This window comes from Aethina tumida, chromosome 3 (assembly GCF_024364675.1).
Source record: "Aethina tumida isolate Nest 87 chromosome 3, icAetTumi1.1, whole genome shotgun sequence".
In the NCBI taxonomy this organism is placed as follows: Eukaryota; Metazoa; Arthropoda; class Insecta; order Coleoptera; family Nitidulidae; genus Aethina; species Aethina tumida.
This window is the reverse complement of record NC_065437.1, coordinates 245,287-259,558: the sequence shown is the minus strand read 5'-3', so window position 1 is coordinate 259,558 and position 14,272 is coordinate 245,287. Positions and strand designations below refer to the sequence as shown.

The 14,272-nt window shown below is 33.7% G+C and overlaps 1 protein-coding gene across 10 annotated transcripts in view; it reads left to right on the top strand.

The window, feature by feature from the left end:
• LOC109603458 (fat-like cadherin-related tumor suppressor homolog) overlaps positions 1-14,272 on the top strand; it is a 156,278-nt gene that overhangs the window by 124,909 nt on the left and 17,097 nt on the right. For all 10 annotated transcript variants that reach the window (XM_049964835.1, XM_049964842.1, XM_049964837.1 and 7 more), the window contains exons 4-7: positions 479-585; positions 3,248-3,455; positions 11,017-11,078; positions 13,857-14,018. In XM_049964835.1, the coding sequence (XP_049820792.1) occupies positions 479-585; positions 3,248-3,455; positions 11,017-11,078; positions 13,857-14,018 (539 nt within the window). The remainder of the gene's footprint in view (positions 1-478; positions 586-3,247; positions 3,456-11,016; positions 11,079-13,856; positions 14,019-14,272) is intronic.

Sequence of the window (14,272 nt, the reverse complement as noted above, 5' to 3'; positions counted from 1 at the left end):
ATGTTTCTAGAACACTTAAAAACTTAAGCAGAAATTAATTTTTTATAAATTTATACATTAAAATATTAGATACATAAATAAATTACTAAAATTTCTAAATAATAAATGTTATATTTCTAAAATACTTAAAAAACCTAAACAAAAATTAATTTTTTATTAATTTAAACATTAAAATATTACATATAACACTAAATTATTAACATTTCTAGATAATAAATATTTCTAGAATACTTAAAAATCTAAGCAAAAATTAAATTTCTTATAAATTTATACATGAAAATATTATATACATAAATAAATTACAAAAATTTCTAAATAATAAACGTTACATTTATAAAATACTTTAATAAGTAAGCAGATATTAAATTTTGATTAATTTGACCGCGTTTTATTGATGCTGTTAGAAATTGGTTGAAGCCATGTGCCTGCTGAACCCATTAATTGTTATTGTAGTTTAAAGTGCAGTTTTTTGTTGCAGGCAACTTGAAGACATCGGCCGTGCTGGACATCGAAACTAAAAGTCATTATTGGATTACCGTTTTTGCGCAGGACCACGGCGTCGTCCCCTTATTTTCCAGTGTCGAGGTGAGTCCATTTTCTTATGTGTAAAATTCATCGGGAAAACAATTGTCCTAATGCGCCTTTTTCTCCTTGCGACGGATTTAATATTGCTTTTTGCATCACGCCGATTATTCCGTCGTTAAATGTCGTTTAAGGGACCAATCAAGTAATGGATGTTAAACGGATTTTATACGAATGCACCAATTTAAATTTAATTTAATGTTTGGCTGCACGGCTTCCATTTATTATTAAACGTAAATCTGATTATAATATTGTAATTGTTAATTAATTTTAATGTCTTCCTATTCAGGGTAATTGGGAATTTTCATATTTATTTCGGGCTGGAAACGAATGAAACGAAGCCCCTGAAACTGCAGTAATAATAATAATAGTAATAAAGATAATTAGTGCATTCAAATGTTTTGTGCCTTTTCCACTTGAATTTCAACTAGTGCTAATCAAATTTTACTTTTAGTCCGCCGTTTGAAGTTCGGCCACGCTGAAAGGCTCCGTGCTAAAAAGAAGTTGTCTTAGTGAAAAGGTCAAGTGGAGGTACCTAATAAAAATTACGACCTGTTAGGCACCTTCCTCATAACTTTTATGTTATTTTCCTCGCATAAAAACGTGCCAACAAAACTCGTTAAACATGGATATGTAAATCTTTCATTTTAATTAAAAACTTTAAAGGGTTTATTATGTTTGCCTTTGCCTCCAAAGTAAAGCTTACGTTAACGAGGAATTTTTCGTTAATCATTCAGTGCATTGCTCATTTTTCTCCCATCACCACTGATGATACGTCTTGCCTAACGAACATTGTTTCATGTTTTATGTAGTTCCAATCAAATTATTTCTGCCGCACTCGGAAATTTAATTTGTGTTTCCTAATTAAAATTTTATGATTCTTCGATTGATTTTACTAAAAGTCATTTTTAATTACGGGGAACTTTACAAATTAAAATTTTGTACTTGATTAAAATTGGATCTTACCTCATCATTTTCTGAATTAATTTCGCCGTTAATAAGAGGTAAATTATTTCTAAGATCAAACTCCAATTCCTTGAAGGATTTCATAAAATTCAATCATAAGCAGTGTGTCTGAGTGGACGCAGATTTACTGAATAATTATTATTATATATATTCTACTTATCTTTTCATCTCTTCTCATCTTTTGTCATTTTTTCAATTCTCTTTCTTCCTCTACTCTTTATTTCTCCTTTTTCCTTCTCTTCTTGCCCCTTCTTATATCTTTCCTACTCTTCTATTGTCTTCTCTTTTCTTCTCTAATCTCCACTTCTCTTCATATCTGTTTTTTTTTTCTCTGTTCTTATATTTTACTCATTTAGTTTTCTTCATTTCATTTATATTTTTATTTGTTTAACTATTACAATTATTCAGTTTTGTCTTTTTTAATTGAAATTCACTATTTGTTAATATTTATTATTATGAATTCTACTTTTCTCCCCTTCTTTTCCCTTCTTTTGTCATTTTTTCCCTTCTCTTCTCTTTTTTGCCTTTTCTTCTCTTCATTTCTTCTTTTTCCATTCTTTTCCTCTCTTCTCTTTCTTTCTAATCTCTTTTGTTTTCTGCTCTTCTGTAATCTTAACTTCTTTTTTCTCTTCTTCTTCGGTCTTGTCTGTCCCTTCTCTCCTTGTCTCTTCTCGTCTCTTGTTTCTTCACTTCTGTTGTCTTCTTTCCTCTCCTTTAATCTCTTCTTCCCTTCATATCTCTCATTTTCACCCTTCCTGTTCCTTTATATTTTTTTATCTTTATTTTGTTTCATTTTCAATTCTTACTCATTCAGTTTTCTTAATTTCTTTAATATTTTTATTTGTTTAACTATTATAATTGTTCAGTTTAGGTTTTTTAATTAAAAGAAACTTTACAAATTAAGTTTTGCACTTAAATTGGATCTTAATTTAAAATAGTAAATTAATTTCTGCGTTAAGAAGAGGTTAATTATTTGTAAGACTAAGAACCGAGAGGAAAACAAGAAAAGTAACATTTCCAGTGTATATATCCCATTCCCACAAAGTAAGCAGTAGTTCCTTGAAAGATTTCATAAAGTTAATATCAAAGAGGTTGCTAGTTGAAAGCACCCACAAAGTTAATTAGACTTATGAAATACGAGACCAACGGAAACAGTTATCGAACATGTAAATAAAAAATTTAATATTAGCCGTATGAAAAGTTGGGCCGACTGCGCCACAAAGATGCAATAATAAACGAAAAGCTCGCCTCGCTGTGCTTCTGCACAATACAAAAGCCCGGTAATTTCCTCTGGCTAATTTAAGTCGGGAGCGAAGAAGGCAGCCGGAGTGCATACAGGTTTATGTGGCTAAATCGAAAATTAGTACGGTTGCTGGCTAAAACTAATTGTAATGGATACCTCGGTCAATTACACTGGATCAAAATTATCCGGCTCTCCGAGTGTGCTACTTTGTTGCCGCTTTTTAGCCCCCCAAAGCAATGTTATCTGAATATGTACATAGTAATCAGTGGAGGATACAGTCAGATGTACCTAACGTTTATTGAATGCGTTTGGATTAACGATCATTACCGCATAATTCACTTGATTGTAATTCGAGTCAATTACAGTTTCTGTTAACAATAGCCCCAAAATGAATTTGCGGTTGTAACGGATATATGCATATACGTTAACGATTTAATAATACGAATGTTGTTCCAGATCTACGTGGAGGTGCTCAACGAAAACGACAACGTGCCGCTGAGCGAAAAACCCGTATACTACCCCCACATCGCCGAGGACAGCCCGACTGGAAGCACCGTGCTCCAACTGGAGGCTTACGACGGAGACAAAGACCCCACCCAGAAAATAACCTACAAGATTATCTCCGGCAATCCCGAGGGCTTTTTCCACATCAACTCCACCACAGGTAAGGACCGTTTACTTTCTATTTCGGCTTGTAATTATGAAAAAGTCCCGGACTGATTCTAATCTAACCAAAACAATAATTACAAACATCGAACGGGCATTGTTATAAATTTTTCAGTCCGCACCAGACGACCCGTAAATAAAGTTCCTTATCGGAACATCAATGGCAGTTGCACAGATCTTCTTTATTTAGGTCAGAATTAACATAAAATTTAAATAGTCGAGTGCACGGAGCTAAGCAGTTCAAGAAGCCCTTCTCCATTCACCCTCGGACCATTCCGCACGGAAATTACAATAATTTTACGAGACGGTGGTGCTAAGAATTGGTCCAATAGGTCCTTGTTGATGGGCGACGTCCATTAAACTAGGTGTATTGATGTTTATTGAGCTGGACCAGATGCAGGACTGTCCATCAGTACAATAAATTGATACTAAACTGAAAATAATTGTATAATTAACATTAACCGTAGCCACACATAATAGGTTGGCTGTGAGAGCATCCCCAAACGCTAAACATTTCATTAGTAATTACCGCTGGTCATATTTGAATATTAATTATCCTTTCCATTCGACCGTTACACAATTTCATTGTTCATAAGAATTGATTATGGCTAAATGGAAAAGTTTTTGTTTACACAATTAACTTATTTTAGCTTTTATATTCAGTTGCTTAATAGGAACAATATAAAATTAAAACAGACAACTAAAAATATATATCTTTTCCTCCTACTCTTATATTTTTGCTTTTATTTTGTTCCTTTTCTTTATCTCTTCTCTTGCTTCAACTCTTCTTTTGTCTTGTCGTGTCTTCTCGTCTCTTCTCTTTCCTCCACTTCTGTTCTCTTTTTTTCTCTTCTCTTCACTTCTGTTCTCTTGTCTTGTCTTGTCTTCTCTTCTCTTCTCTTCTCTTCTCTTCCCTTCTCTTTCCTTCTCTTCTCTACTCTTCTCTTCACATTTCTTCTTTTCTCTTCTATACTTTTATCTACTCCTCTCTACTCTTCTCCTCTTTTTTATTTTTTCTACTTTTCACTTCTTATTTCGTTTCTTCTCTCTTATCTTCTGTCTTTCCTCCTCTCTTCTCCCTTTTCTTCTCCTTTACTCCTCCCTTCCCCCTTTCTTATTTTCTTTTCTCTTCATATTTCATTTCTTTTTTATTTTTATTTATTTTACTTGATGATGATTATTAGAGAATATTCAAATCAAAAAATAAAGTAAGTTAAAAACCTTAAAAGGTGAACTAATCTCAGTTATAAAATAAAATCAGATATTCGATAAAGTGACTTTGCTTAGTTGAGGTTTAATTAATTATCAAAAATTGATTTGGGCGTTCATAGAACGTAGAACAACAAATTGGTTGAAAGTTAATGACTTACGAACTATCACGATACATCAAAATTAATTAAATGTCACACGGTGGTAGTTTTATTCTGGCACATAATCGATACTTGTGAAATCTTTACAAGCAAGCACATTTGATAGATAGACTACGATTTTTATTTATTGAACCGTGAATTAAAAGCTATATAGGTTGATTTCTCATTCTTTGCATGTCCCCAATTACTTTTTATCATTTATATTTACTTCCGGTGAACTATATTGTGTTTGATTTAAATTAATCCGCCTTCATATTTGAATATCGCATGACTAATAAATTCATATTCACGTACACACATGTATGGAATTTAAAAGCAAAATCCTGTACTGTTTGTAAATAGATATATTTGAGTTCCATGATATACACACTTCTGCAAAAATTGATAAGCATATTGGATACCATATTAATATTAGTGAATAATTAAAGGTGTTAATTAATATTTGTTTGTAATAAAGTATAAATGTGAAATATGGTTGTGTAGTCGTCAAAGGCCATAAATCGTGGTGTTGGAGTTTATCGTCAAAGAATAAGTTAGCTACATCAGTGACAACAGCCACCGGCTGCAAACTTTCAGGACAATACGTCCCCCGAGCTGAAAAACGAAAGAAAATCGAAATAAAACATTCAAGTTGCATCCACGGAACGGACGTCGGGTGAAAAGCGACGGGGACGGCGTTGGCGGCGGCAGCGAACCGCATACACGTCTAAAAGATTTCCCGATGACCTTGCATCCTTTTGCATAAATTCATGGCTGTGGAAATTGAAACTTTTTCGCTTGAATAGGTGAAATGTTATCTGAATGATAGATCACAAACGGGGAAGGGTTTAACGGCAGTCAGCCAGCGACGGCGTCCTCTAAACTTTACATCTTTAATCCCTGCGGACGGACCTCCAGGTCTCACCTCACTCTCGGGACGTCCTCCTTTCAGGATTCATCGCGGACATTATGTCGTGGGTGCGGACCCCATCGCCATTAACTGTCAGTGGAATGGCATTTTTTATTTAACTTGTCGCAATTAAACATTGTTATGTTTGCTGGTTCATTAGATTTTTTATCCTATTCAGCAAAATGATAATTTATTAGTTATTCTTTCCTTCATTTCTCTGTTTTTTGTCATTTCTTCCCTTCTTTCCTCTTTCCTCTTTTCTTATTCTCTTCTCTTCTCTTCTCTTCTCTTCTCTTCTCTTCTCTTCTCTTCTCTTCTCTTCTTTTCTCTTCTCTTCTCTTCTCTTCTCTTCTCTTCTCTTCAGTTCTCTTCTTTTCTGTTCTGTTCTCTTCTCTTTTCTTCTCTTCTCTTCTCTTCTCTTCCCTTCAGTTCTCTTCTTTTCTGTTCTGTTCTCTTCTCTTCTCTTCTCTTCTGTTCTCTTCTTTTCTCTTCTTTTCTCTACTCTTCTCTTCTCTTCTCTAATCTTCCATTCGGTTCTCTTCTTTTCTGTTCTGTTCTCTTCTCCTCTCTTCTCTTCTCTTCTCTTCTCCTTACTACCCTTCTTTTCATTCCTCTCTTTTATCATTTGTTTCATCTCTTCTCTTCTTTTATCATTTTTTCCTTTCTCTTCCATTCTATACTCCCCTTTTTTCTACACTTCTGCTCTTCTCTTCTCTTCCTATATATTTGAATGACACCTAACTTGTGGAAGGAATGAATTTGATAAAGATTAGACATAAACTTTTATATTTTAAATGTGCCGAGCTTGTGCCAGGGGACTTGCCACCGCAAAGAAGGGTGAAGACCCAAATTTTTAGTTAAACTTTGTCCTTCCGAGAGGCCCCTAAACAAACAAGACACAAATATCCTTCGGTGGCGTAAAGGCCATTATTGTCATTGGAACAAGGGTCCCTCGTACAACTTACCCAAACACTTATAATTCGATTGTGCGAGCGTCGGTGGAAAAGTAAAACAAATAACGGTGCGAGAGAATGTGGTGAAATAGTTGAGTTATGGTATCTAGTGGGGTCGCAATTAAATCGATATTTCAAGTGATGCGAAAGTGATTTCGTGAAATTTATTGCGTGGGTTTAGCGTTTGATGTTCTTTGTGGGAGCCGAGATTAAAGTTTAAAATTACAGCCAGTGCCCTTTTGAATAATTAAAGGATGCATTTCCAGATGGCGATAAAATATGATTTATGGCATCAGCAGTTTTTATTTTTAACGAACAACTGCTTGTTAGATTTTAACCCTTTTATTAATCCGATTCTTATTGTAAATCAAGGAAAAAGTCGGACGGTGGAAAGAGGGAAAAAATTAAGTTTCACGTCGTAAATTTTAGCGGGCAATAAATCATCATTTTTAGCATTCTCTTATTTGAAACTCGGGGGATGAGTGTTTAACTCAGCTTTACATTTCCAGCAAAATATAAAATCAATGTTGGAAAGAATCCTTCAGAGTTATTTGGACTAATTTTATGGTCACTGCATTTGTAGAAAACTCCAAACTAACATAAGTTGTGAATAAACCACACGGCCATGTTAGAAATTCCGTTAGCACGACGAATATATTTGTATACGTAATGAAATAGTAGATCAAAGCGAATCTGTTCATCCGAGAAAATGTACGCGGAGGTTTAAGCATTATTTATTTGAGGAATCGCAGTATAAACGTAGTTTTTTTATTCTATTGTAATTCCATACATAATTTATTGTATTAAATCAAGTAAGAGGTGGTTTTAGTTAAAAAATAAATGTATGGAAATGTTATCGTAGCACAAAATGTCGGTCTTATTGGACTGTGAATGATTACCACACAAATAATTATCTACACAACATATCATTTAAGTTTCGAATACTTTTAACATACCTTTCCAACCTGTCAGACTTATAAATCCATTACACAAGAAAGGTTTAATCATTTCAATGTGGCAACTCCGTTTTTCTACTCTTCTCTTCTCATCTCTTTCCTTCTTTCCCTTCTCTTCTTCTCTCCTCTTCCTTTCTTCTATTCTCTTCTCTTCCCCTCTTCTCTTCCTCTCTTCTCTTCTTCTCTTCTCCTCTCTTCTCTTCTCTTCCCTTCTCCTCTCTTCTCTTTTCTTCCTTTCTTCTCTTCTCTTCTCTTCTTTTCTCCTCTAATCTCTTCTCTTCCCTTCTCTTCTCTTCTCTTGTCTTCTCTTCTCTTCTCTTCTTCTCTTCTCTTCTTCTCTTCTCTTCTCTTCTCTTCTTCTCTTCTCCTCTTCTCTTCTCTTCTCTTCTCTTCTTCTCTTCTCTTCTTCTCTTCTTCTCTTCTCTTCTCTTCTCTTCTTCTCTTGTCTTCTCTTATCTTCCCCATTTTCCTTTTTAAGCATTATTTATTTGAGGAATGACAATATAAACGTAGTTTTTTATTCCCCATATATAATTTACTGAGTTGAATCAAATAAGGGGTAGTTCGAGTTAAAAAGAAATGCCTGAAAATGTTATCGTGGCACAGATCGTCGGGGCCGCTAAATTAAATGAAAATTGTGATATGATTATCACACCAATAGTACGATTATCTGCATAACATGTCGAAATTTCTAAGTGACTTCTAGTGCCGTTGGAAAGCTGTCAATCACGCGATCCGCTTATTACCATAATTAGACATGCACCAGCGAAACAGGTCTATTCTTGTAACTCCATCAAATAAGTCTCGAACAGCTTTAACATGCCATTCCAGGCTGTCACACTTATAAACCCATTACTATAAATAAATAATTTAATCGTATTCATCGGTGTTTGTTTATTTAGTCGTACCCACAAGAAACACTTGATCATCTTAATGCGACAGCCTCGTTTTATAAAGTTTGAAATTTGCATTAACCTCGTTAGTGCACAGCCAGGAGATCAATCTAAAAATTTCCAAAGCCATCGCGGATCTCTATTTAGCGCCCGAAAACAATTTTATGTGGCACAAAAAGTTTCCTAATAAAATAAGGCACGCCGGTGCAAGTTTGTTTTGGTGTTTTCGAGACTGGGCACGGAAAAAAGTGGGGTTTTTGTGTTCGCAACTTTTGCCGTGATCGGGGGGCTTTGACGTTTTGTTCTCCCACACTGACCGACCGCTTTCTGAAACATCCGCACCTTAAGATCGAATAAATATGGATGAAATTCCTGAGCCAATATTATCACCTTACAAGCATATCTACTTTGTTGTTAAAACTGGGGAGAGTTTTTGCACCGTGTTCAGCCATAATCCGGCTTCTTGTGCGATTTTTTCGTAGTATCTGCTGCGGCTTTTGTCCTTTTGTGTTAGTGTCGCCGTGGAGGGTATTAGTGCCTCTACAATTAACACCGACACGTCACCCCTTTGTCTTGCATTGTTTACACAGGTAAAGTTGGCTTGATTACACAGATTGTATGTAAATTAAGAGGCAGCCACTCCTGCCGCGTCGCCTGGATAACCGCGGTTATATTAACCCCACTCGGCTCGATATAAATGACATTTCCTTGTCTTTCGCCCTGCTAATATACCTACATTGTTGCTGCGACCATTCTCCTTAGACGAAAACACTAATTGGCTCTTTTAAAGTATGGTGAATGCACTGTAAAATGGAAAGTACACCTATAAAATGATGGATACACTGTAAAAATAGTAGATATGCTTGTAAAAATGGTAGATACACCAGTAAAAATGGTGGATGTATTTGTAAAATGGTGGATACACTATAAAAATGATGGATATATCTGTAAAAATAATGAATTCGTCTGTAAATTGTGGGTGTGTCTATAAATAGATGAATAAAATGATGGATGCAGTGTAAAAAATAGTGGTTGTGATTGTAAAAATAGTAGATGCATCTGTAAAAATAATATATACACTTGTAAAATGATGAATACACTGTAAAAATAGTGGATATGGTTATAGAAATGATGGATACACCTGTAAAAATGGTGGATGTATTTGTAAAATGATGGATACATGTTAAAAATGGTGGATATGTCTGTAAAAATGATGAATTCGACAGTAAATTGTGTGTGTGTATAAATAGATGAATAAAATAATGGATACAGTGTAAAAAATGGTGGATGTGATTGTAAAAATAGTAGATACATCTGTTAAAATAATGTATACACTTGTAAAAATAGCAGATGTACTTGTAAAATGATGGATACACTGTAAAAATAGTGGATATGGTTATAAAAATGATGGATACACCTGTAAAAATGGTGAATGTATTTATAAAATGAGGGATACACTTTAAAAATGATGTATATATCTGAAGAAATGATGAATTCGTCTGTAAATTGTGGGTGTGTCTATAAATAGATGAATAAAATGATGGATGCAGTGTAAAAAATAGTGGTTGTGATTGTAAAAATAGTAGATGCATCTGTAAAAATAATATATACACTTGTAAAATGATGAATACACTGTAAAAATAGTGGTTGTGGTTATAAAAATGATGAATACACCTGTAAAAATGGTGGATGTATTTGTAAAATGATGGATACACTTTAAAAATAATGGATATATCTGTAAAAATGATGGATGCGTCTGTAAATTGTACATAAATAGATGAATAAAATGATGGACACAGTTTAAAAAATGGTGGATGCGTTTGTAAAAATGGTGGATGCGCTGTAAAAATGGTGGGTGCATCTGTAGGGTGCGTAAGCCCATTAAAACGAAAATAGACACAGCCGGTTTTCTATTATCTATCCGTATTCTATTTCACACATCGGTAAATTTCGCAGATAGACGCGGCGATTAGGAAAGTAAATCCGTTGTTTGTTTTGTCAGTCGTCGACACGATGTGTTACTTGTTCGGATTGCGTAGCTGGAACATTAATTAAAACGATCGGGAAACTGTCTCGTGGCACGCAATTGATTTCTGGATTACCGTTGGACCTTCGCAAATTTATCAATAATTTTCTGCCGCCATATAAATATTAAATACTAAATTAGATAGTGTTAATGATTGTTGTAAACGTAAGTAATTAATTTGTGTAATGGTCACTGAATTTGACTATCTACAATTCAATATAATATTAGACATATGAATAATTGGGTCTGTAATTAATTACACAGATATACAGATAAACAAAATAAGCCGCATAATTTAATTTTGCATAATAATTTCCGGCTGTAATTTATGAAAATTTATTCTATAAAATAATTGCATATTCGCTTTCAAACCAATTTAGCTAAAAATAATGTTAATTGAGAACTAAAATAACAACGCGAACTCTCCGCTCCGACAAATACGCTTTAACAATTAATATATTTATTGTTTCAGGATTAATCACAACGACAGCCAGGAAACTAGACAGGGAGACGCAGGATGAACACATACTGGAAGTAAGTAGCTAAAGAATAACTAACAACTTAAACGAATTAAACATTGGAACGGAGGGAAATTCTTCAACGAAATATTCCAAATTAATTAAACCGAACAAATTCCAGAGAAAAGTTAAACAACGAATGCTAATTAAAACCGCAACTGTATAATATTGTACCGGGAACAGACATTTCTAATTTGGCCGGCGTAAAATAAACACCACCAAGGTATCATCAATTTATCCGAGATAAAAGCAAGCATACTCTAAAATTGGAACACCCAGAAACATAGGTACGGAATACATAAAAGATGTTTTAAGCTGCATTATTCTGTTTCTAGGTGATTGCATAATTTAAATGCGGGACGGTTATTTTAAAAGACCGCCGCTGAAACACAACTTTTCACGTTGAGGACCGCAGACAATGAATTACTACTCTTTAAGTGACTAAGCGAACTTTACCTCAGACTGTGCTACAAATTAAAACATTGTTATCTACATATTTTATTTGTTATGTGTCTGGAAAGTTGAGCCTCGACAACACAAACATCTTGTCAAATTTAATAAGAATGGAGAATACTTTTTAGTCAAGACAACTTTATTAACACTGTTAATGTTAGACTTAAAACTTTTGTTTGATAAATGGTGGATGCACCTTAGCTTTGTGTTTAAAATGGTGGATTATTATTCTTATAGATAAGCCTATTGTATTTATAATCATTCCAAATTATCAAAACTAGTTCTAACTTTATCTTTTTATGAACTTTACGTTCTTTTTCTACTGAAAATTTTAATGACTAAACGACTTTTTCAATAGAATATGAAAATAAAAATAATTTTATCATCTCTTTTATACATTATTTAACTTTTTAACATTAGTAGTACAGAAATTAAATAAGACTATTTATGACTTGATTGTATTACTCTATATAACTATTAAATTAATAAAAGATAAGATTTCAAACAACAGATAGGACGAAATCAATATAGAAACTTGTATATGCTTTTTTTGGCTATTGTTCAAGAGATGGCTCTGTTAACACATGTTAGAAATTCACAATTACACTATATTCTTTCTACAATTATTTTTTTTTGTATCTAAATTTAAATAAGTGGTAAATTATCGTCAGCAAATGGTTCCATTACATCTTCTATGATATTCTTATACAAAAAATGGTCCTATACCATAGGAAGAAAAAGACATTTTATATACTAAATATCCCAATGTATAACTTTTGATACGTGCCAATTTTTCTTAATTTTTTACATTTTTTTGCATAAATTGTCCTTTTTTCTTTGCCGTTGAGCTTACGTCTCAATAAACAAGACGAGAATATTATACACACTCAATTTGGCCTGTAATAAATAGGGTTATGTTAGGTCCTCTCCAAATAAATCTTGCCCCAATAAAAAAACTGGAGATGGGTGTTAGTAGCCCTGTATTTTAATATTTTATAACAATTTTTTCAAAATTATCTTTGTAAAATATCAATAAACATTTGTTTCAAGATCCTTAAAGTGATTTTCAATCCTAGTTGTTATTTAAGGATGTATTTATGTTTTTTGTGAAACAAAAGAGGAAATCATTATATCGGTATATTTGGCTACTGTTCAAAAGATGGCACTGTGAACACAACCAATTATTTTTTGTGAAATATAAGTAACAGTAGTCTAGTTTTAAAATTAATAAAATAAGAAGTTAAAAAATTTTAATTAATGTAATTATTCCTTGTAAAGAATAAATTAAAATATTGATATTTGTTGATTAACTGTATTTTCAAAAATAGTAAAATAAGAAGTTAAAAAAGTTTAAACAATGTAATTATTCTCAGTAAAGAACAAATCAAAACATTGATATTTGTTAATTAACTGGATTTTCATAAATGGTGGATGCGCCAAAATTTAAAAAAATGGTGGATGCGACACATTTTTAAAAGTGGTTTAAATATTCTAATCAAAGTGACATGTGTAGGAAATTTATCATAAATTTTGATAAAAATCAGTAAAAAATCTGTATTATTTTAAAAACAATAAAATGGTGTAATTACTCCCTGTAAAGGACCCTTATAAAAATGTTGGACACATATTTTAAATTAGATTAAATTCATGGTTAATAAATGTAATAATTAAACAAGACATTACGAAACGAGACTGAATTGTGTCCGTTTCATTAACTTAATTAAGAACGTCGATAATTTAAAAGTGGCAGTTGCGCCGTTCGCACTGAATTTTTCATTACCTCCCGACATTAAAATTAGGAAATCGGCACCGAGCCATTTAATTATATAAATTTCAGTGTCTCGAACACATTCGGAACATCTGTTTCGTTACGCCACGAAAGTTTTCGGTCCGGGAAGACAGTCCCGGTCCCGCATCCGAAAGTTGTATTCATCCGGGCGCACATAACATCCATCTTGACAAATTCAAATTTTCGGATATGACTACTAGACGCCGTGCGGTTTATTGCCGGCGGGCCCCGCGGAACGGGCCTTTAATGTGTTTACTGCTTTTCCGTTCAAAAGGATACGAAATTAATTCGGAATCGCCAGAAGTTAAGCCCGACACAAAGAGGGGCTTCTTTGTTTGTATCTTTTTTCACTTACTTCCACCGCTTTTATCTCGACTACCTTTACTTTGCCATTCTTGCATGCTTTAATTAAATTTTAATGTTTTCCTTCTATCAAATTTTAATGTGCCTTTATTATTGACCCCCGCAACAAAGAAGGAATGAGATACATCAGTTAGAGACATTCGTGGTGGTATCAAAAGGTGTGCATTAAAAGCCGTCGTTCTTTTTCAGATCTTGATCAGCGACAATGGAACGCCGCCTTTGTCGTCGACGACCCGCGTCGTCGTAAAAATCGACGACATCAACGACAACAGTCCGGAATTTGAGCAGATATCGTACAACGTCGTGATACCCGCGAGCGTCGACGCCGATTATGAACAGCCGATGTTTCAGGTGAGTCTCATTGTATTAATCAGTCGGTTTTTGTCGTTCCGAGTGCGGTTCCAACTTCCCGAAACTGCAATTTGTTACTCGTTATTTAATTAATTGTTGTCGAGCACTCCGTGTCCGCTTTGAGGCTGATATTAAATTGATTTGTTGGGACACAAAAGTACGAATTTAATTTTTAACTACGTTCGGTGTGTGTACATTAAACATTAATTTATTTCCAGACCGGAAGTGTATTTGAATTTCATATTAACCCCAAA